General features: G+C 43.4%; 1 protein-coding gene and 1 long non-coding RNA gene across 2 annotated transcripts in view; one reads left to right on the top strand and one right to left on the bottom strand.

Moving 5' to 3' along the window:
- Positions 1 to 1311: 1311 nt before the first annotated feature.
- Positions 1312 to 24357, bottom strand: part of LOC123775314 (mucin-2) — a 48217-nt gene continuing 25171 nt past the window's right edge. The window contains 6 exon segments of the mRNA XM_045770371.2: positions 1312 to 11694; positions 16063 to 16238; positions 16865 to 16978; positions 16980 to 17037; positions 18992 to 19116; positions 21173 to 21295. Of these exon segments, the coding sequence (XP_045626327.2) occupies positions 5544 to 11694; positions 16063 to 16238; positions 16865 to 16978; positions 16980 to 17037; positions 18992 to 19116; positions 21173 to 21295 (6747 nt within the window). The 3' untranslated portion in view covers positions 1312 to 5543.
- LOC138356108 (uncharacterized) overlaps positions 23974 to 24357 on the top strand; it is a 106801-nt gene continuing 106417 nt past the window's right edge. Inside the window, exon 1 of the long non-coding RNA XR_011224194.1 lies at positions 23974 to 24304. This is a non-coding gene — a long non-coding RNA (uncharacterized lncRNA). The remainder of the gene's footprint in view (positions 24305 to 24357) is intronic.

The raw sequence follows: 24357 nt of genomic DNA, 5'->3' as shown, positions 1-24357 counted from the left end.
CAATGTCTTCACTTGGGGGGCCGATTATTTGCAGTCAAATGGCGACTTAGCTTCATACTAACGATTCCGTCAATTTCAGTATTGCTGCAATCGTTATTCACAATAATTTGGTAGACTCAATTTCATGGTGCAAGAGCTGTTAAGAAAAGCATATATGTCTTGCACAACCTGCATATGCCCTGTTGACGATTTTCTTATAATTGTCTGTGCATTCACTCTTACCTCCGTCAGCTGGTTTATGATACACGTCTGTGATGAATCTACCAGAATTAGCATCCATGAGAACATCAAGGAACGGTATTCTGCCTCACACTTTTCTCGACAGTGAACCTCAAGCTTAGAGACTTCTTGAAGCCTGTTTCGAAACCTCTTCAATGTATTTTCATCTTCAAACACAAAAGAATATGTCGTCGACATACCTACAGTATGAGCTCAAGGCTCAGCCCATCCATCTGAAGTATAGACGACTTAACATGTGACAAATGCCTGAGTGAACAAGACCCTTCATTGGAACCCCATTGCCACCCTATCAACCTGCAAAAGGAGCTTACCCTCTGGACACAGAAAAAGAGATTTGGTGGTGTAGGCCTTCAGCATATCCCGCAAGATTGCTCGAGGTCCCATGAGTGCAGGGAGGTGCTCTTGTTGATGGCCAGAATTTCCACTGGTAATTTAAAAACGCCAATGAATTCGTCAATAGAGTTAAGGGAGAATGTGGTCAGGATGTATGGCGATATTATTTGGTTCAGTCTCTTGGCGAGTTTACAAGTAGGTGTGGGACTCTGCAAAATTATAAGCCTAAGGCCGTTCATCCCAAACACATTCTCCCTTAAATCTTGGCTTCCCCTGACGTTGAAAGTCTTTTCATCTCCTCTGACAAACTGAAGTGTTCTAATGTAGTATTTCAATACAACATTGGGCATTTATTATACATCTTACAATTCATTCAAGGTATTGAGCAACACCACAATACTATCGTAAACCGCCAGGACAGTGAAGGCAACCCGTTCTCGCAAATTCGTAAAGTCAATATTGACTTATTAACTACGTGCATAGGTGATATACTAAACATAATAGATACCCTTAAAAAGATTCATAGAAAACACCGACCTTACCTAACCTTGTTAGTATCTTAAGATAAGCATCTTATTGCTTCGTAATTACAATTATTACTTAACCTATACCTATTATAGGTTAGGTAATAATTGTAATTACGAAGCTATAAGATGCTTATCTTAAGATACTAACAAGGTTAGGTAAGGTCGGTGTTTTCTATGAATCTTTTTAAGGGTATCTATTATGTTAAGTATGTCACCTATGCACATATTTAATAAGTCAATATTGACTTATTAAATTTGCGAGAACGGGTTGGTGAAGGACACCACAATAATCACAAGCATCAGTGATGGAAGGAGGCTCTCAATACTTGAGTCTATGTTCATTTCTGAGCTGATACCGGTAATCAACATTCAAGTGAATTCAACTTCGAGCATACAATTGGTTGATGGCCCTCCACTGATCCAGAGGGAAGAATACAGACCTGGCAGACAACTGTTAGCTGAAGTTATTGCGCCAAACACCTCACCCGATTCTTCGTCGGTTTCTACAATTAAGGACTACTTAATCGTAGGGTTAGGTGTACCCAGCCTTATAAATGTCTATGTTTTTATATGTAAAATTTCACTATCAAAGATCACATTCACTCCAAAGAAAAAAAAACACTTATTCTTACCAATGTTACCTCTGGGGTGGCTTAATCTTCATCAATCAATCATGTAAAATTACAGAGTTACAGCCCAGCTCCTGTGCCAGGTAAGTCCACTACGGGCTCACCATAGCCCGTGCTACTTGGACTTTTTTTTCCGAGTAGCTGAATCTAAAATAACAACATGTAAAATTAGTATACCTGTGCCCCAACTGTCAAAGGGTATACTCCTGAAGATGTCACATTGTTGTCGAAACGTTGAAGAAATAAAGTGGAAAGATTAAGTGGTTTTGTGTTTCTTCACACTATTTGGTAGGTGTTTACATAGAATGGAAAATATCCATACAAAATTAACAATACTCAAAATGTTGTTGTGTATAATTACATGTGTATTTAGAGATATATATATATATGTGCGCGCGTGTGTGTATGTGAAAGTATCCACATAGGAAAAACTAGAAAATGTGGATACTTGCACATGACTGAATCACGTGTTTTTGTGATTATTCTTGCAATATGTATATAGAAGTCTATGATGGTCACTAATTAATATGGCTTTCTATCATCAAGGCATTGATAACGTTGTTCAGGCATACTTGTAAGGGCATATGTATATTTGCAATATCTATACTTATCTCTATGGTTCGTCAAATGCCGTAGATTTTTACTATAAGCTAGCATGCTTGTGTCGTAGGAATACAATCTCGCTACTTCTTGCTGATGTATTTAGACTATACATGTATATATGTGAAAAATCTTATCTAAGTAATCCTCAAAAGATTCCATCTATAATGAACCTGTCTATTCATATGTTTTTTGCTAGTACGTGTTTCATAGACTTTACTGGAGACAACACTACGGCGTTTTTGTGCATATTCAAGCAGTCAGTTTCACTATGACTTTCAGAAGGCGCTGAGAAAAGCCACAATCTGGAAAAAAGACTGAAAAGGCTTGGTACTAGAGAAATGTCTCTTAAGACAAATAAAGCGTGACGAAGGATGACTAATGTCGTGTCAACGATTTTCAAAGACAAGCCTTCGACACACATATTTTGGTCTTATGCTATAGCATTCCACGTACCGGTCTAAGTTAGAACTCCAGGAGGAGGAGAGACGAGGGAGGAAGGAGGTTGGGCCGTATCAGAGTTATGAGAAGCAAGCAAGGACGTCGGGATACGCCTATGCCTTGGGTCTACGCAGAGGTAAGGCCCCGTGCCTGTTAAAGATACACTGCAGGAAGCGGGTATTCCTCTGTACTGGGGCACTTTGTTCATTCCGTGCATCCCAGAGCTATTGCTGAGGGGGCAGCGAGGGGTCGAAAATGGCACGGAACCAATGAGCGTAACAGAGGGTAAGATACGCTGCCAGGTCGCCTAAACTCTCCTACAAAAATAAACAACTTTTTATCTAGTGTCTATCACAGTTGAAGCTTCTAATGGAATGAGGCAGGTGTGGGTGGGTGCAGGGTGGGGGAATGGGGTTATGGGTGGGTGTTTGATGGTGCAGTGGGTGGAGGGTGTGTGTAGGTGCAGGAGGGAGTGAGTAGGTGCAGTTGGGTGTGGGTAGGTGCCAGTGAACGTGGGTAGGTGCGGGTGTGGAGGGATGTGAGATGGAAGTGACGTGATGGTGGATGAAGGTGAGTTTGGGCGGGTTTACGTGGAATTGAAATGAAGTTGATAGTAGTGATTGTGGTGGTGGATGGTGCCGGCTGTCAGTGAGCGGTGACGGTGATAGTGAGGGAGGGTGACAGGTGAGGACGATGATACACTGTCACCAGCTCATATTGACATTGCCTCGTTTCCTCGTCGAGGTCTTGTCATTGTCAACGACCGGGGAGGGATTTAAGCCAGAACGACTTATGTGACATACAAAGCTTAGAAAATGGAATGATAATGTACAACGATGGTGTTAAACAATGAATGGTGTAAAATTGGCCGTGCGGGTGTCGAGCACAATAAGCACAGACGTACATTTAAGCATGAATGAACTATTTGTCATAATTCTTTATAATTGCTAGTATTCACCTGTCTTCATTTGTCCATCCTCAAAAACTGCTGACCTCTTCTGGTCGTCGAATTTACACTTTGTACACTGTATTCGACACGTAAATTGGAGATACTTGTGGAAAATTAATGCATTTTTAATGTTTTCAAATATACTGCATCACCTCACTCAGAATGTCTAATGAAGGACAGGTTCCGATAGCCTAACGGCTCAACAACAGTTTTGTCCTGTGCGAGACATGTATCATAGACACTTGGGACATGTATTATAGTCCTTTGTGTCGTTTCAAGACGCTTAACACTGAGCTGTTTAGGAGTTTATGGTCTAAAGGTTCTTCGAAATGTGGAGTCTCAAACAGGATCATTGTTGACATAATCTTGTCCAAGTGAATCTTGTTAGGGCATAGGGATTTCTATTATTTCAATTGTTTTAGTTGAAATATAGTTGATAAATGAAACTCTTGCGTTGTTTTGGTATAATCGCAACATACAGTCTACTTTATTCTTGATGTCTTCATAACGTTCTGAAGTTAGGAGCTTTGTATACTTTTATACGTTCTCTGAAACACGCTCAACCTTCTTCAAAATATAAAAATATCAAGCATAGCGAATGTAATTCAGTATTTCTATGAACCTGAAGATTACTCTATAGTTCACCCTTTCTCTTTTGTCTTGCATCTTACTTCAGTGGTTCTCAACTCCGCCGTCACGAGCGGCCACAACACACTTTACATACAGCAAGACGCTGGTGAACCTGTATCAGCCAGGGGTCGTTTCAGAGAATACATTTATATATATATGGAGTGCATGTAAGTCCCTGGAAGATTTGTTGTCTCACTGTGCTTGTGTGAATGTGCTGCTCCGTGTGGAGCAGTGTCCTTCACCTACTAGTCACAGCAAAGCATCAACAGTTGTATAGATGTGACGTATTAACTCAATATTCATGAGTGAAGATGAGGACCAGACGAAAGAAATCTTAAAAGTAGTCATGGTATCGTCAGGAACCAGAGTGGCCGGATTTATACTTTAGAAGGTTGTAGGTCTGAATGAATCCGTCACAAACAATGAAGGCTTCTAATGTTCTTCGGAACATTTTTCTTACGAATACCGTATGTTAAAAATGTTATCATAGAAAAACAGGTATGATTTTGCTATTCAGCTTAAATTTGTGCATAAAAATATATATAGTTTTGAGCAAGATCCGTCGATATTGTTGTCATTTGGCAAGAATTTCGTGAATATGATGATTCTCTCATTGATATACTTCACACGTCTTGAGGGGGCGGGTTTTGCTGTACACAGATCAGGGAGTCTTGAGAGAAACAGAGGACGTGCTGGTTCTTATGCTCTAGCCGGAAGGCCACAGCTGATTGTCACTGAGGAGGAGGCACTGATGGTCCAGCATCCATGCAAATGTTATCCGCATGCGTTTTTGATAGAGTTGGCGCTTCTGTACGAGGACTGGCAACCGTGGGCAAGTTCTTCACTGAACACCGTTTAAAGAGCTCGTGAAACTTTTCTAAGCTACCTCCCTGCTGCTCTTGCTCTGAGGACTTATTTGGCCTCACACTGCCAGTAAATTCCTGCGTTCCATTGATAACCTTTTGGTTAACCTGGTGATCGGAGTCTTGGACTCTGGAGGCATCAGAAATTAGTATATTAGAACAGATTTTATTGGATGCACAAGTAGCTTTTAGAGACTTCGAGAGCCTGCCAGCATCCTTTTGTGAGAGAACGACGGAGCAAACATTATCCTCGGGTTTTGATGGGTTAGGAGATACTAGTTTGAAAGTCTCTGGGTTGGATTGGGTTGTCTGAGGATCTCTTGAGGATGGTTTAGTAGCCTCTGGGCTGGGTGGGATTGTCAGATTCATCTGTTGATAATAGTTTGGAAGTTTCAGGATTGGACGTGTCTAATGGACAGCCAATTGATAGTGGTTTAGTAGAATACGGCGCTCTGGGCTGAATGGGAAGACAGGTCGGACATGAAGGCTGTTGGGGTTGACCAAGAATGTACTGTGCACTGGAAGAAGATTTCGACTGAGACCAGCAAGGTTTGGGTGACTGTAGCAGTTGTGAGGTTCGTTTGGGCTGCTGCTGAATTGGTGTGGAAGGTCTGATGGGTTGCTGCTGCTGGACTGTTGCTGATGGGTTGGGTTGCTGCTGCTGGACTGTTGATGATGGTTTGGGTTGCTGCTGCTGGACTGTTGCTGATGGGTTGGGTTCCTGCTGCTGGACTGTTGATGATGGTTTGGGTTGCTGCTGCTGGACTGTTGCTGATGGTTTGGGTTGCTGCTGCTGGACTGTTGCTGATGGGTTGGGTTGCTGCTGCTGGACTGTTGCTGATGGTTTGGGTTGCTGCTGCTGGACTGTTGCTGATGGTTTGGGTTGCTGCTGCTGGACTGTTGCTGATGGGTTGGGTTGCTGCTGCTGGACTGTTGCTGATGGTTTGGGTTGCTGCTGCTGGACTGTTGCTGATGGTTTGGGTTGCTGCTGCTGGACTGTTGCTGATGGGTTGGGTTGCTGCTGCTGGACTGTTGCTGATGGGTTGGGTTGCTGCTGCTGGACTGTTGCTGATGGTTTGGGTTGCTGCTGCTGGACTGTTGCTGATGGGTTGGGTTGCTGCTGCTGGACTGTTGATGATGGTTTGGGTTGCTGCTGCTGGACTGTTGCTGATGGTTTGGGTTGCTGCTGCTGGACTGTTGCTGATGGGTTGGGTTGCTGCTGCTGGACTGTTGATGATGGTTTGGGTTGCTGCTGCTGGACTGTTGATGATGGTTTGGGTTGCTGCTGCTGGACTGTTGCTGATGGGTTGGGTTGCTGCTGCTTTCTTATTACTGATGGTCCATGCTCCTTCTGCTTCGATGCTGTGGTGGCTGTTTGAAGTTGAATTTGTACTGTGGCGTCGGTTGTGGATTCCTGGGATTGTTGTTCTGCATTGGACGCAACATGTAACTGCTGAGTGTTTTCAGGAACGACCAGAGGAGATCGCTGGAGAAGGCAAGAAGATTGAGCATCTGGTTTAGATACGACACTGCAGCCGACACTCGACTTGTGGACGCAGTTGGCAGATGACATGCAACACCTGCTGTTACAACTGGTACCAGATGTGCTGGTGGCCAACGTGTTACAGCAGCTGGTCGCCGCCTTACTGCTGCTTGTGGTGATCGATTTATCTGTTTCGGTGGTGATCGACTTGGTGCAGCTGCTAGTATTCGATGGTGATGGGGACGGTGGAGATGCCGTTGGTGAAGAGCGATGGTTAAGAGACTCTGGCGAGGCCTCTTCTAATTTATAAGTATCTTTCAAGCAGGATTCTAGTATAAAAAGCAGCTTTAAGGGTGAATCTGGTCTGGAATTGAGATTCAGGGGCGACTCTGGGTTTTGGTCAAGGCTCATAGATAACACAGGTCTAACAACCTTCTTCATGGAGGGTGCTTGTGGACGATCCTTTCTAAAAGGAATCCCTGGCCCATACTTATTTTTAAAAGGATATCCAGGTCCATGGCAATTTTTAAATGGAGTCCCTGGTGCATGAATAATTTGGAAGGGCATCCCTAATGGATGATCTTTTATTAAAGGTTCAAGATCACGTTTCACTGGGGAGACTAGTGAGTGATCCTCCTCCAGGGGCGACTCTGATGTTGGACATATATTAAACGGCAGCTCAGATGGAAGATCCTTTAGCAACAAGGGATCAGGTGGGTGATCCTTTTTCAATGAGGAACTAAGTAAAGGATTATTTTTGAAGGACTGATTGGATGTATCATCATCTTCATCTTTCAGGGAGGGATCGGGTGAATAATCAATATTTGGAGAGGGATCAGGTGGATTGCCCTTTCTAAAGGGTAACCCTGCTGGATGATCTGTTTTTAAAGGGGAACCTGGTGGATGAATCGTTATTAAGGGTGATCCTGGTTTGTGAGTCGTTTTTAAAGGGGAACATGGTGGGTGATTCATTTTCAAAGGAGACCCTTGTGGATGATCCATTTGCGAGGATTTTGAGCTAGCGGTTCTCTTTAAGGTGCCTGGGTTATGTTCTTCCATTAAAGGAGAATCTTGTTCGAATGTCTGGTGCTTCAGTGGAAAATCCGGACTGGACTCCGAACTCAAGGGTGACTGTGATTTATTATCTTTCTTTGTGGAGAACCCTGTGTTTTTGTCTTCTTTCAGTGAAAACTCGAGCTTAGAGATCTGCCTCAATGGGGAGCCTGTTCTGCAATCACATTTTGAGAGAGAATCTGATTTCTCATCCTTCAAGGGAGAACCTGATTTTGCGTCTTTCATTGGATAATCTTTTATTAAGAGCGGCCCTGGATTAGTTTTTTTCCTCATGAGGAACTCTCTGTTATCCTCTTTCTTCAAGGAAGACACCTGCTTATCATCTGTCTCTATGTGCAACCTTAGATTTTCATCATTATTCAAAAACGAATCTAGATTTTCATTTTTCTTGAAGGATGAGCCAGGTTTAGAGTCTTCCTTTAAAAGCAAACCTGGACTGTCGTCTTTCCTCAAGAGACAGACAGGATTGTCGCCTTGGCTCAAGAGACAGACAGGATTGTCGCCTTGGCTCAAGAGACAGACAGGATTGTCGACTTTCTTCAAAGGCACGCCTGTATTCTTTTCATTCCCCAAGGGAGTGTTTTGGTTGTTGACTTGTTTCAGTGGTGAGCCTGGATTGTTAACTTGCTTCACTGGTGAGCTTGGATTGTCAACTTGCTTCACGGGTGCACCTGGATTGTCGATTTGCTTCACTGGTGAGCCTGGATTGTCGATTTGCTTCACTGGTGAGCCTGGATTGTCAACTTGCTTCACCGGTGCACCTGGATTGTCGGCTTGCTTCATGGGTGAGCCTGGATTGTCAACTTGCTTCACGGGTGCACCTGGATTGTCGATTTGCTTCACTGGTGAGCCTGGATTGTCTACTTGCTTCACTGGTGCACCTGGATTGTCAACTTTCTTCACGGGTGCACTTAGATTGTCTACTTGCTTCACGGGTGCACTTAGATTGTCTACTTGCTTCACGGGTGCACTTAGATTGTCGACTTGCTTCACGGGTGCACTTAGATTGTCGACTTGCTTCACGGGTGCACTTGGATTGTCAACTTGCTTCACGGGTGCGCCTGGATTGTCAACTTTCTTCACGGGTGCACTTAGATTGTCGACTTGCTTCACGGGTGCACTTAGATTGTCGACTTGCTTCACGGGTGCACTTGGATTGTCAACTTGCTTCACGGGTGCGCCTGGATTGTCAACTTTCTTTACGGGTGCACTTAGATTGTCGACTTGCTTCATGGGTGCACTTAGATTGTCGACTTGCTTCACGGGTGCACTTAGATTGTCGACTTGCTTCACGGGTGCACTTGGATTGTCGACTTGCTTCACGGGTGCACTTGGATTGTCGACTTGCTTCACGGGTGCACTTGGATTGTCGACTTGCTTCACGGGTGCACTTGGATTGTCGACTTGCTTCACGGGTGCACTTGGATTGTCGACTTGCTTCACGGGTGCACTTGGATTGTCGACTTGCTTCACGGGTGCACTTGGATTGTCAACTTGCTTCACGGGTGCGCCTGGATTGTCAACTTGCTTGAAAGATTTCCTTGGATTTTCAGCTTTCTTCAAAAACGAGTCTAATTTTTCGACTTTTTTTAGTGACGAGTCTGGATTGTTATCTTTTTCCAAGGGCGACTTTGGGTTGTCATCAATCTTTAAGAGAGACTCTGGATTATTATCTTTCTTTAAATGCATGACTAGATTGCCATCTTTCTTCAAAGTCGAGCCTTGACTGTTACTTCTTTTCAAAGGCATCCTTGGATTGTCATCTTCCTTCAACGACAAGCCTGGATTCTTGTCTTTATTTAAGGGTGATGCAGGTTCATAATCCTTCTTTAAGGGAGGTCCTGGGTTATCATTCATATTCAAAATTGAACCTGATTTGTCATCCTGCTTTTGGGAAGGTATTGGATTATAGTGTTTCTTCGAGGGGGACCCTGGATTAATGCCTTTCTTCGAGAGAGACACTTGATTCTCGTCTTTTTTAGAGGGAGATCTTTGAATGTCATCTTTCTTCGAAGGAGACCTTGGATTATCATCTGCTTTCGAGTGTGATGCTAGGTTATCATTTTTCTTCAAGGGTGACCCTGAATTATTGTCCTCTTTCGAAGGTCGACCAGATTTGTCATCTTTATGTAAGGATGACCATGAATTATTGTCTTTGTTCAAAGATGACTCTGATTTATTTTCTTTCTGTTTCCATAGACACCCTTGCTGACCTCTGACCGGTGGTTCTGGCTTACTGTCTTGATTTATTAGTGAATGAAACTTTAAACTGGATTTAGAAGGCTCTGATGTTCTTTTGTCTTCTGCTTTGTAGTTTCCTGTAATCTGCTGGAAGGTGTTAGCTTTCTGAGAAGTGGGTTCCGAGATTTTCGGTATATATTTTGGCTTATTTGGGGGCAGTGGCGGCGGAGTTCGTTGTGGTAAATTGATTTTTGTTATATGGTCTTGTTGAGAAAGACTGCGCTCTTGCGGGAGCTTATCAACAGGACCCTGATGCAGGGATTTCTGCTGGGGAGAAGCTCCTACTGGTTGTCGACGAGGAAGGATCTCCGGTACAGCAGGTGGTGGAGGTCGACGCTGTAGGGATCCTGCGAGAAAGGAAGTATCTGGTAGTGATGCTTGTCTCGAGATTGCATTATTGAACTTTCCTGAGTGATCCTTCGACGTCGGGTTTGTCGTCAGCTGAGTCAGGCAACCTTCTTTCTTAAGTAAGTTATTTTTATTTTGGTTATTTTCATTAGGTTGTGGCGGTAATGAGTTTGTCCTCTGTGCTGTAGGTTTGCTAGTGTATCTAGACTCTTGCATTGATGCTTGCTTGAACAGTTCATCATAGGGACAAGTTAGTGGTTGAGGAGGTTGAGACCGGTGGGTGATCCATCTGTACAGCTGCTGCTCCGATGTGGTTACTGTCGAGTTGGGCAGAGATTCTTCCGGATCTTCCTCAGGGAGAGATGATTGTCTATATATTTGGAGATAGGACCCTAAGGTGCTTGGATGGCAGGGATGAGAGAGCTGTGTGGGCTGTACTGGAAGTGACACTTGTCTATGCAAATGATGTGTGGGTGACACTTCACTCAAGGGAGGCTGAGACAACGACGACTGATTGGAAGTGTTTATGGCACTGCTAGGAGTGCTTTCCTGTGCGATGATTCTTTTATCCTGTTCTGGCTTGAGATGCTGCCTAGCTATATTTTCTTCTACTTTAATCTCCTTCTCATTGTGCTGAGCATCTCTGTTGTTGTCCACTACCAGAAAAGTAGAACTTGGCTTGGGGCATCGGTTGTCCGCATCGTTCTTCCTCGATGAGTGCTGCCACAGTGAGCTCTGACGAAATACTCCTTTAGACGATGGAGGCTCCTTCCTCAGTGAGCGTTGTGGAGAGTTGGGAGCAGAGAATGAGCGTTGGGGAGAGGACAAAGGTGAAGAGCTGCGACTCTGGGGAGGAATTGGCGAGGCACTACGCTTCGGCGATCCGGGTGGGGAGGTGTATGTGTGTCTGTGAACAAATGGAGGAATGTGTGAGTTCTTTGTAAAGATTGATGGGGAGGAACCACACACGGGGGAGCCAGTAGGAGAGGAATTGTCAGATCTTACAGGTGATGCCTCACGCTTTGGACTGGTTGGTGATGTGCCACGCTTTGGGGAGGAGAGAGGTGACGAGGCATGTCTTGGGGAACTCAATGGAGAGGAGCTGCGTCTTTGTGGTGGTGATGCCTGCTGTGGAGGAGTCAGTTGCGGTGAACTGCTGCCACTACGGGAGTTTCTGCGAGTGAGTGGGGAGGGCGGAGTGGGGCAGCTGCGGCGGGGAGACACTGGGGAACTGCCTGGGCTACCAGTCGATGGGGAGGGACTAGAGGACCTGCGCGAGGGACTCGACGACCTGCTACCGGAGTTGTCGCGAGAGTTCCTCCTGAAGAGACCGACTCTGTAGGTATAGGAGAGAGGCAGATTAGTGATGATAGGTCGAGTTAAGAGCAAGTAGAGGTGAATCATGTCATTTATGTTTGTCACTATAACACAGCTTTGATAAATACACGACAGGTACTGGAAGCGTTACACAAACTGTGTGGTAACATGACACTAAACTCTCTACAAGGAACAACACATTCAACATTGACTTATTCTAAACCACCTTCAAGGCTCCATTGCAGAGGTGCAGCTAAGTGGTGGAAGAGATGGTGAAGGTGGTGCTGGTGGTAGAGATAATGACAGTGGTGGCCTCTGACTGTGGGGTCCCAGAACTATAGTCAGAAGTCTTTCAAGCTCCAACTGGTCCCAGATGTGACAAGAGTTGATGATGCTAGTGATTTAACTACACATCTTCATTTTTGGAGATTGGCATAATTCAGAAATTATTGTTTACTTTCATCTCAGAAATGTTGACAAATGAACTTAGCATAATCTTGCTTCGATACTTTTATTTCATTCATGAGAGTTCAAGAAAATTGTTAAGCATTTTAATATGTTTAGGGTTGTAGCTTTACGGAACAAATTACCATGTAACATAATAGACGTGGGAGAGCTGGACTGTGTCAAGCAACACATCCTCCAGTTTAGATAGTACTTTTTTGTAACTGTGCACCGTAGTATAAATATTGACATTAAAGGCAATTAGATAATAGAATTTGGTACTATTCACCTTATAAAGTACGAACAAAATAATGCTAAAAACAAACTTAAATATTCCTAGGCCTAGTATAGCACACATATGTACTGTATTATGCCTCAGATATCGTGTATTAGGCCTAGGAAGGTTAGGTTAGGTTAGTTTAGCTTGTCTTTGCAACATAAATACAAAACCTTTTCCGGTTTGTCCAAACTCAGTAGTAATGATTTATACTCTCAAATTGGCCATTACGTCATATATGTACTATGGTCCTCATAGTTAATGTAAGTAGTAACTAAACAGGAGGATGGGCTGTTTCAAGCGTAGGTTAGATATATGTGAATGAATGTGATCGGATATAAAGTGGAGCTGCCTCGTATGGCCCAAAAGGCCTCTGCAGTGTTCTTTATTCCTGTGCTTATAAGCACCAAATTTAGACACTATAACAAACTAGTTTTGTAATTAATTATCTGTTACTTACTATGACAAAAAATGTTTTGGAAATTTTGCATGTTAATAAGTATGTTCCCAATTTTCTTGTAAGGTAAAAGTAAACGTGAGCACAGACCGGTATTATTGGGGTCAAGGAAGACTTGTCCTCCCAGACTGTTATCACTGAGAGCTGTGTGGGCTGGAGCAGTTACCAGGCTGTCAAGTACTGAGCAGACAGTCTGGAGCAGTCCGCCAAGAGCTGCCAGGGATGGTGTCGCGCTAGTGGTGGTCAAGGTTATAATGACTTGTGCTGGTGATGCTCTATCAACTAGTTCTAAATGATGCTAGTGGTGGTGGTGATGCTGATGTGATGGTGGTGATACTGGTAGTGGTGGTGATGCTGATGGTGGTGATACTGGTAGTGGTGGTGAATGGGGTACTGGTATTACATTAATTTGATTACATCCAAGAGTGAGAGCTAGTAATGTTGTCACAGCTATCTATGAGTGATTTGGTTGGTAGTGATAAATAGTAGTGATGGTGTCAATTGTTGGTGCTAGCTGTTAGTGGTTAGCTGTTTGTTGTGTTAGCTGTTGGTGGTTAGCTAATAGCTGTTAGTTGTGTTAGCTGTTGGTGGTGTTTGATGGTAGTGGAGTTAGCAGTTAGTGATGCTAGAGGAGGCGGGTGCTAGCTGTTAGTGGTGCTAGACAATAGTGTTGTGTTAGCCCTTGGTGGTGCTAGATGATTATGGTGCTAGATGGTGGTATTAGTGCTAGCTGGTGGAAGAGCTAGTTGCTGCTGGCTGTGCTAGCTGGCGTGAGGAAGAGGAACATACCACATGGCTGATTCTATTTCTATTTCTTATTGGCGGAGGCTGAAGATTTCTTGGAAGACCGCCTGAACAGGCTACCCGAAGAACTCAAGATAAGGCCGATGTTCAACAGAGAGAAAATACCAAGGAGAACATAAGTTAATAACATCTTTATATTAAAATAAGAAAAGCCAGGTAACTGAAATTATAAAAAATGTGTAAAGTATTAAATTATTTAACAACCAAATAATATAATAATAATAATAATAAATAATAATTTTGACTTAATTGTCACTGAACATTCACATAGCTGCAACAAATTAAAAATACAGCAAAACTGCAACATATATTACTAATTAATCTAACATTAATGTGTACATAAGCAGCTATGTATTATCAAAGCCAGAATATAACATATTATAAAGGCGCTGAATCAAAAACAGCGGTGCATAAAACTTCGACAATTGAAGCATGTGTGACTATTCATACTAGAGTAAATTACACAAGAAATGCAACAGAATACAACGCTGCATTACACATATACACACATCAGAGCACCACACTAAACATACACATACACATTACAGAGTAACACACTAAACACACACATTACAGATCAACACGACAATATAACACATACATGGCAACATACACTACCATACACACACACAATGTATGAATGATGATTGGCATACAGATTTTTAGGAATTATATCTAAACCTATTATGGTAAATTCAACACCTAAAATACATACTGCTCCAAGCAATTACCTTCTACACTTCAATATTTCTTCAGTATAATAACTGAACTAGAAAGTATTCAATGATGAATTGTTTGTTAAGTCATTTACAATAAACGGTAAGTGAGCTGACTTGGACTGAACCCATACACGCTTCCAGTGAGTTATTCAGCAGCTCTTGTCAAACGCTATCTTTTATCAGTTTAGATCTAAACTTTTTGTAAATGTATGAATTAATATTTATTTTCCAATATCCTACAAAATTAATCTGTATATATCCATCTATCATTATTAATCAATTATTAACATAATTTGCACAGGATATGTAAAATATATGATTTGCAAGAGACTTCGAAGTCGATTGCAGTTTACAAAGGCTATCATAAACCATCGCTGTTTCTTAAGTATGCACCAGTATCTTCAATTCCTCGCATACACAAGGAATAATCTATATATCTATATCTATAAGTATGAGTGTAAATCACGGAGAAAATGAAAACGTGACGAACAATGTGACAATATCAGACCACGAAGGAAGGATTAAGACAGTAATTTCCTTAAGTACTTTCATATTTAACAATACATTTTCAGAAGGTATATATATATATATATATATATGTATATATATATATATATATATATATATATATATATATATATATAATATATATATATATATATATATATATATAAAAGAGAGAGAATGGCTGTCTGTCCAAGGTTGTAGGCCAGATACTTGGGGTCATCTGCACCCATATTTGTCGAGGGGTTGATCTGGGCTTTAAAATTGCATATAGGTATATATCATAGTCCTATCATTATCAGTGTGCACAGTCTAGTCTTATTATTATCAGTGCACAGCCTAGTCTTATTATTATGAGTGCACAGCCATCATATTCTTTTTTTTTTTTTTACATGTGGCTGTACATGTCTGCGGAAGCAGCCTCCGTATTTAGGACTACTTTAGGGTAGTCCTAAATTAGTACCTGCAAGTAACAGGCTACCACAGTCCGCTAGGGCTACCATAGCACACTAAAAGCTAGCATAGTACACAAGGACTACCATAATACCCAAGTACTTCCATGGTTCACCGGGGGATACCGTAGTACACAAAGGTCACCATTGTCTATCAGAACTACCAAATATTTAATTTCGTTATTTACTTTTCTTCCCTCCCTCCTCTTCCTTACGACTTCCTACTTCTCCCTACTTCCCCTCTCCTTTCCTACCTTCTCGTTGACCTCACGTCTTAAAAAAAATTTAATTCTTCATTCTCACACGTTTTCTTCTCCACTTCTCTTAATATCTTCTTCCTCCCGCTTCTCAACTTACTCCAATATAGCCCTACTTCTCAAACCTCACCCTTCCTACCTCCTCTCAACTATACCCTTTCTCTCCTCTCAACCCCACCCATCTTTTCCCGCCGGCTGTGCTCACCCCCTTTCCTGTGGATGTGTTCACCTCCCTTCCCTGTGGACATGCTCACCCCCTTCCCTGTGGACGTGCTCATCCCCTTCCCTGTGGATGTGCTCATCCCCTTCCCTGTGGACGTGTTCACCTCCCTTTCCTGTGGACGTGCTCACCCCCTTCCCTGTGGACGTGCTCACCCCCTTCCCTGTGGACGTACCCACCCCCCTTTCCTGTGGACGTGCCCACCCCCCTTTCCTGTGGACGTGCCCACCCTCTTCCCTGTAGACGTGCTCACCTCCTAGCAGGGTGACAGAGACCTCTGGGACAGGTCACTCCAGGGGGGCAGTTCCCCTCACACATCTCCCCCACACTCATGGAGTGGTAGTATGAGGCTAGGAGCTGCTTCGCCATTTGTTCATCTTCATCCTCCAGCGTCACGTCTGGGTACTTGGCCTTCAGTCGACGTCGCTCCTGTAGGAGTGGGGGTCCTAGTTAGTGGTTTAGGAATCATGGTTAGTGGTATTGATATACTGGTTAGTGGTATGTGGATCAGGGTTTTTGGCATGGATGGTCCTAGTTAGCGGTATGGATGGTCCTAGTTAGTGGTACGGGGGTTCTGGTTAGTGGTATGTGGATCAGGGTTAGTGGTATGGATGGTCCTAGTTAGTGTGTGGGTCAGGGTCGATGGTATGGGGTGCTGGTTACTGGTGTCTTAGATCCATACTGAAACAAAGAGACTATTCGCCTCTGATCCCGGTGTCGGGTCTTTAATGCTCTCTCTCTCTCTCTCTCTCTCTCTCTCTCTCTCTCTCTCTCTCTCTCTCTCTCTCTCTCTCTCTCTCTCTCTCTCTCTCTCTCTCTCTCTCTCTCTCTCTCTCTCTCTCTCTTTCTCTCCAAAGTTGGCCTCTTCCCCTGACCCTCGTATCATTTGTTTAGTGGCCCCTAGATGCCACCCCCTACGGGATATCTTCAGGACCTCCTGAGTTACCACGATGCCCCTGAACTCTATCTAAGCCCTCCACAGCCTTCTGAGATTCCACAATGTCCCCTGAACCCTATCCGAGCTCTTCAGTGTTCAGTGCCTCCTTCACACAAACCTCCACCATCCTCTCGTTCTCGAAGTCCTGTAGCTGCTTGAGGAAGCCGACATTCGGGTTGGCCACGTTGCGAGCTCCTCTCACAGCCTTGAGAGCGTCTCTCCAGGTGAGTGACTGTCACACACATCACATACACCACTGCTACGGTCACCGATCGAGACATCCCAGCCAGGCTGGTGGTCCAAATACCAAGCAAAACCTTTACTGGGGTACCTTTAACATATTACTGGTGGGATACATGCAAGTTATTGAGAATTAGATGTAGATTAGCAGGACACTGATATAGATTAGTGGGAATATGATATAGATTAATGGCTCACAAATATAGATTATTACGCTATTTGTATATATTATAGGCTAGACTATTGGTATATATTATAGACTATTGGTATATATTATAGGCTATTGGTATAGATTACTAAGCTATTGGTATAGATTAATAGTCTATAGGCAGACTTTAATATGATATTGATAGAGTAATTGGATATTGATATTGATTAATAGGCTATTGGTATGGATTATTAGATTATTGGTATAGATTAATAGAGTATTGGAATAAATTAATATGATCTTATCATGGATTTATAGACTATTGATATACAAAATAAGCTATTGGTAAAGATATATATGCTATTGCTATAAATTAATGAGCTATTGGCGGCCACTCGTCGACTCACTCCTGCACCATCACTGTAGGAAGGTGCATAATTGTTGTAACTTTTGTACACCTGACGACAGTTTTGTCGGTACAGCTGACGACAGTTTTGTCGGTACAGCTGACGACAGTTTTGTCGGTACAGATGATGACAGTTTTGTCGGTACAGCTGACGACAGTTTTGTCGGTACAGCTGACGACAGTTTTGTCGGTACAGCTGACGACAGTTTTGTCGGTACAGCTGACGACAGTTTTGTCGGTACAGCTGACGACAGTTTTGTCGGTACAGCTGACGACAGTTTTGTCGGTACAGCTGACGACAGTTTTGTCGGTACAGCTGACGACAGTTTTGTCGGTACAGCTGACGACAGTTTTGTCGGTACAGCTGACGACAGTTTTGTCGGTACAGCTGACGACAGTTTTGTCGGTACAGCTGACGACAGTTCGGTGTGTTGTGTTCTTACACCACTACACCACGACCCAGTATATGTGAAGGGTATTAAAACCAAATTTTGGAATGCAACCTAAATCCTTTCTGAAAGTGGTGTAAACAATGAACATTATTTACACCACCTTGATAAAGGATGTGGGTTGCATCTGAAAATTTGGTTTTAATACACTTACACATGTATTGGGTCTTTCCTTCACCTTCATTGTTTTTATTATTGATATATATCACGGTAGTGTGATTTGCTGTGTGTGTATCTGCCGTTGGAGCGTACGGTGCAGAACTACCTTACCCTTTGCCAGAATACTTGTGGGGGGAGAACATACGTAACACAAGGACTGGCTTCAGGAGGGCCTCCAGATTTCCTGTGATTTCACTAGAAATCCGGTTGTATGACTACTACAAAGTCACGATGGTACAGTGGTAAAGTAAGTGGCTGGCAGTGTCTCGGTCGTTGGGTCGCGTCGCCTCACAACCCCAGAGGATTTTCTCATATATATATATATATATATATATATATATATATATATATATATATATATATATATATATATATATATATATATAATATCACGTTAGTGTGATTCTCTGTGAGTATTATTATTGTTATTATTACTATATTTGCATTAGTATTCTGTATTCAAATATCTGGATATTCGACATAAATTTAGGAACTCGACTGAATAAGTCCAGCTTCATTTCAGATTTCCGTGAAATGTTGGATTATTTCCTGTACGTTCAAAACACACATCCAGTTAGCAAACGCTGTGAGAGAACTCACCCTATTGGTTGATGCTCTACAGACCTCTCAACCTTGTTGTGTTGTTTTAGATTAGGCTACTCGGAACAAAAAGTACCAAGTAGCACAGGCTATGGTGAGCTCGTAGTTGACTTACCTGGCACAGGAGCGGGGGCTGTATGTGTGCTTTCACCTTATTGGTTGACGCTCGCCAGAGCTCTCACCCTATTGGTTGACGCTCGCCAGAGGTCTCACCCAGTTAGTCAACTGCTGGTCTGTACTCACCAGTGGATGAGGACTCCACCTCCCTTCAGCCTGGCGGTGTGGATGAAATCATTGCAGGTAGAGAAATACTGCATCAAGTTCTGACCTGGGGAGTCGGACGCCATAATACACAGGTACTCCTTGTCCTGTAAATATGTAACACGAACATCATACCAGTTTTAGATATTTAAAAAGTGGGAACAACTTCTAAGGGAACATGTTCAAAGTAAACAGATTGTAAAGGGTCTAGAGGGAATAGGCTCTATCGACACGTTTTAAGAAACAGGATAATTTCCTTTCAACAACCTTGTTACAGGTATGAAATGTGCGTTATAAAATTACATGTTATATAACGCATGGAGGGACCAGACTGTGTTGTTTGTTGACATTTGAAAATATGCGGTAATTAAGATGTTTCCACCACATTGGCTTTTTTTGTATATGGACACAGGTTCAACAGGTGTGAACTACGCGATTGACGTCCACAAGGAGATGCAGTTCACTGTTCCTTGATGTCGGCGTCCTAGAACACAATGACATCAGATGTTCATTAACACTGTCCAAAATGGTCAACCATTTAATTATTTCCGGACATAACGCAAACTAATTTATTAGATTGTTATTATCAGTCGACCTGCCAAGCTTTATACTCCCGACGTGTTTCCCCCCATCAAGCTTATGGCCCCCCCCCCAAGTCTCCATCAAGCGTTCCCGCGACAAGCCTTCAGTCATCTACTGTTAGCCTCTTCAATTTTTTTTTACCGTGCTATTCATTCCTCTCCCCCGCCAAGCTCTCCTAATGTTTCATTTGCCTCAGTCCCTCGACTCACCTCATTAAATCCTAAGTCGAGCTTAATACGTCAATAAATCCTAAGTCGAGCCTAATACGTCAATAAATCCTACGCCGAGCCTAATACGTCAATAAATCCTACGCCGAGCCTAATACGTCAATAAATCCTACGCCGAGCCTAATACGTCAATAAATCACACAGCAAACGAAATGCATAAAAAATCCTGTGCCAAGCCAAATATGTAAATATCCCACGTCAAGCTTAATACGTCTATAAATCACACGTTAATCGTAATACGTGAATAAATCTCACGTCAAGCCTAATATATAAATAAATCTAATGTCAAACTAAATATTTAAAAATTCCACGTCAAGCCTAATACGTAAATAAATCTCATGTCAAACTTCGCACTAAAATATTTCACTGCAGAACGGCATGATTATACCTCGTTTAAGTATAATAATGGTATTATTATTAAGTATTGGTAACTACAAACATACAAATTAATTGAATATTTGTAAAAGACGTTTAAGAAATATAAAATTGATAATTATATCTAAAAACGGCAGTTTTTAGCAAGCGTACATATATATAGTTATTAATGGTGCCAATAAAATGAGGACACAGGTGGACATGTAGGACGAAGAAAGGTGAGTAAAATTGTTTATATAAAGTTAATTAGGTAGTTTTTTTATTCAACAATTTAGGACTCTTGATTAGCAGAATATTTATGCTGGAGTTAAGTCGCTCTTTTAGCATCAAAAAGATGTTTGTTTCTCGTGTGGTGACCATGTTACAGCCCGCTAGAAAACGCTTAAGGTCAGGGCTAGCACTACGGTTTAGAGTTTTATAAATGTAGAATACGCTTGAGAGGATGTGCAGTGACGTAACATTTAACATTCGAAGGTTTCAAAAATGGTGTTGATTGCTGTCCGGGACGACTGTGTTATTATTCTAACTCATGATTGTGACGAGTAATTAATGGTCGAAGGCAATTTTGGATTGAAGTTCCATAGGTGAGATATGGATATATGAGCGAATAATAGTGTTACCAATACAGGAGCGAGGTACGTACTATCTGATGAGAGAATACCTACTATTTTAGAAACCTTTTTGTTATATTTTGAATTTGCCAATGGAAATTCAGCTTGTTATCAGTGTCAACACAAAGGAATATTTGAATATTTCATCTACTCTGTTCTTAATTTGGGTTCTTTATCTTGTTTCCGTGAATGGTCACTCCCTCCAGCGCACCCTTCAACAACCCTCCACCCATCACCTCAACCAACCACACTCCTCACAATCCAAGCAACTAAACCCTCATTAACCTCTCGCCAACCACTCTCCGACCCACCCCATCAAGCACCCTCCTTTCACCCTCCCCCACCAACCATCCCCATACACTACTCACGGAGTTGCAGGGAAGTTTCCTGGGGTTGTCGTGGATGGAGAGGATGTGAGTGATGTTATGGGTCTTGAGCTGCTCCGGGTCCTTGCTGTCCCGGAAGTTGCCCACGTAGAGCCCCGGCAGCACCTGGTTAGTGGAGGAGAACCTGGTTAGTGGAGGAGTGCCTGGTTAGTGGAGAAGTGCCTGGTTAGTGGAGGAGTGCCTGGTTAGTGGAGGAGAACCTGGTTAGTGGAGGAGTGCCTGGTTAGTGGAAAAGTGCCTGGTTAGTGGAGGAGAACCTGGTTAGTGGAGGAGTGCCTGGTTAGTGGAGGAGAACCTGGTTAGTGGAGGAGAACCTGGTTAGTGGAGGAGAACCTGGTTAGTGGAGGAGTGCCTGGTTAGTGGAAAAGTGCCTGGTTAGTGGAGGAGAACCTGGTTAGTGGAGGAGTGCCTGGTTAGTGGAGAAGTGCCTGGTTAGTGGAGGAGAACCTGGTTAGTGGAGGAGTGCCTGGTTAGTGGAGAAGTGCCTGGTTAGTGGAGGAGAACCTGGTTAGTGGAGGAGAACCTGGTTAGTGGAGGAGTGCCTGGTTAGTGGAGAAGTGCCTGGTTAGTGGAGGAGAACCTGGTTAGTGGAGGAGAACCTGGTTAGTGGAGGAGAACCTGGTTAGTGGAGGAGTGCCTGGTTAGTGGAGGAGTGCCTGGTTAGTGGAGGAGTGCCTGGTTAGTGGAGGAGTGCCTGGTTAGTGGAGAAGTGCCTGGTTAGTGGAGGAGTGCCTGGTTAGTGGAGGAGAACCTGGTTAGTGGAGGAGGACCTGGTTAGTGGAGGAGAACCTGGTTAGTGGAGGAGAACCTGGTTAGTGGAGGAGAACCTGGTTAGTGGAGGAGAACCTGGTTAGTGGAGGAGAACCTGGTTAGTGGAGGAGTGCCTGGTTAGTGGAAAAGTGCCTGGTTAGTGGAGGAGAACCTGGTTAGTGGAGGAGTGCCTGGTTAGTGGAGAAGTGCCTGGTTAGTGGAGGAGAACCTGGTTAGTGGAGGAGTGCCTGGTTAGTGGAGAAATGCCTGGTTAGTGGAGGAGAACCTGGTTAGTGGAGGAGAACCTGGTTAGTGGAGGAGTGCCTGGTTAGTGGAGAAGTGCCTGGTTAGTGGAGGAGAACCTGGTTAGTGGAGGAGAACCTGGTTAGTGGAGGAGAACCTGGTTAGTGGAGGAGTGCCTGGTTAGTGGAGGAGTGCCTGGTTAGTGGAGGAGTGCCTGGTTAGTGGAGGAGTGCCTGGTTAGTGGAGAAGTGCCTGGTTAGTGGAGGAGTGCCTGGTTAGTGGAGGAGAACCTGGTTAGTGGAGGAGGAACCTGGTTAGTGGAGGAGAACCTGGTTAGTGGAGGAGGACCTGGTTAGTGGAGGTAAATCTGTTTAGTGGAAGACTGCCTGGTTAGTTGAGGAGTGGCTGGTTAGTGGAGGAGAACTTGTTTAGTGGAGGAGTGAACCTGGTTAGTGGAGTTGAACCTGGTTAGTGGAGGAGTGCTTGGTTAGTGGAGGTGAACCTGGTTAGTGGAGGAGTGCCTGGCTGTTAAAGTCTCCAAGGAGACCTCTAACACGGATGAAAAAAATATAACTGACAGACAGATGAGGGCGGCAATCAGAGACATTGTATCTGACTGGAGGAGTGTTACTAGCGAACAACAACAATAATTATATAAGCGAACTAATTCAAAAGATATAAACCCCAAAATGCCGCAATGCGGTCCAAGGGAGGGAGGGAGGGAGGGGTGGGTGGTCATGCATAGTGGGGGAGGGTGGGATGGGTTGTTATATCGGGTGGGGGAGGGACCATGCAGGCTGGGTAAGTATGGGGAGGGTAGTGGAGGGCGAGGGAGGGGTCATGCAGGCTGGGTAAGTATGGGGAGGGTAGTGGAGGGCGAGGGAGGGGTCATGCAGGCTGGGTAAGTATGGGGAGGGAAGTGGAGGGCGAGGGAGGGGTCATGCAGGCTGGGTAAGTATGGGGAGGGTAGTGGAGGGCGAGGGAGGGGAAAAAAGGGGAGAGGTAAGAGAGGGGGAGGGGAAGAAAAGGGAACAATGCGGAGAGGGAAAAGGAAAAGGGAGATGATGGTAAAGGAGGGAAGAAGGGGACAGGGGTGAGGGAGAAGGGAATTGTGGAGAATAAAGAGAGGTGGGCAAGACATAGGGTTGAATTTGGGTGATGGGGAAGACTATGCCAGGCACCGCCCGGTACCCCTTCTTGTATTATATGTCCAATAAAAATTACCAAAATCAATGATATCCGGGCTACAAAATATTGATGGGAAATTTATATATCCTCAATAGCGCCTGGAAACCATATTGTCTCATCCCCAGGCGAGGGAAATATATATATATATAAAAATTGTAAACACGTTGATATTTGCAAAAACAAATATGGCTGCGCTTGGCAACCGGTAATCGCAATTTTGTAAGAAATTGACTAATCCGTTGAAAATGCGACGTATTAGTAAATATTAAAGCACCAAACTACTGTACTGACTTCCATTCATCTAGCCTCATGTGTTAGACGGTTTGCTTTGACTCGTATGTTTTTAGGCAAAACAATTGCATTCTTTATGGAGTAACAAAGCGATAATACAGGCTGAATAGTCAGCATGCAAACATATTTGAAATTTGTAAACAAATCACCAGTCGGTTTATCAGTATGATAAAATAATGCACCAAGATATATAATATAAACCAGAAAATATCCATTCTTATCAAAATGCTAAAACAATTTAACTGGAAGAAACTTCTTTTCAGTGCGGTGGTGCCGGCTTTCCACATTTCTTTTAGCTAATTCTTCTTAAAACAGTAGTATATGGAAACATAAGGAGCACCCTTGATATAGCCTAGTAATATGAGCATATATTACCCGACACTACACACTTGTCAACAATGGAGTCGACGACATGAAGATTTGGGCGCTAAGTGATCAGTGACGCCAGACACTGCGTGGGGGGTAGACGCGCGGCCTGACGCTCTACATTAATTGTGGTTCTACACGCACATGATTATAACATTATCATAAATAGTGTTCAGAAACATGTTGAGAGATACATAACAATGGGATAACGAACTAAGAGTGCGAACAGGTAACGGCCTTCATGCTCTGAGTGTGTCTGCTGACCAGCAATAACAGGTGAGTGGACCATTTCTGAAGATGGTTGTTACAGTCGAGGATAAGTATGCCTT

The sequence above is a fragment of the Procambarus clarkii genome, chromosome 70, assembly GCF_040958095.1.
Source record: "Procambarus clarkii isolate CNS0578487 chromosome 70, FALCON_Pclarkii_2.0, whole genome shotgun sequence".
Lineage (NCBI taxonomy): Eukaryota > Metazoa > Arthropoda > Malacostraca > Decapoda > Cambaridae > Procambarus > Procambarus clarkii.
This window is presented reverse-complemented; position numbering and strand designations above follow the sequence as displayed.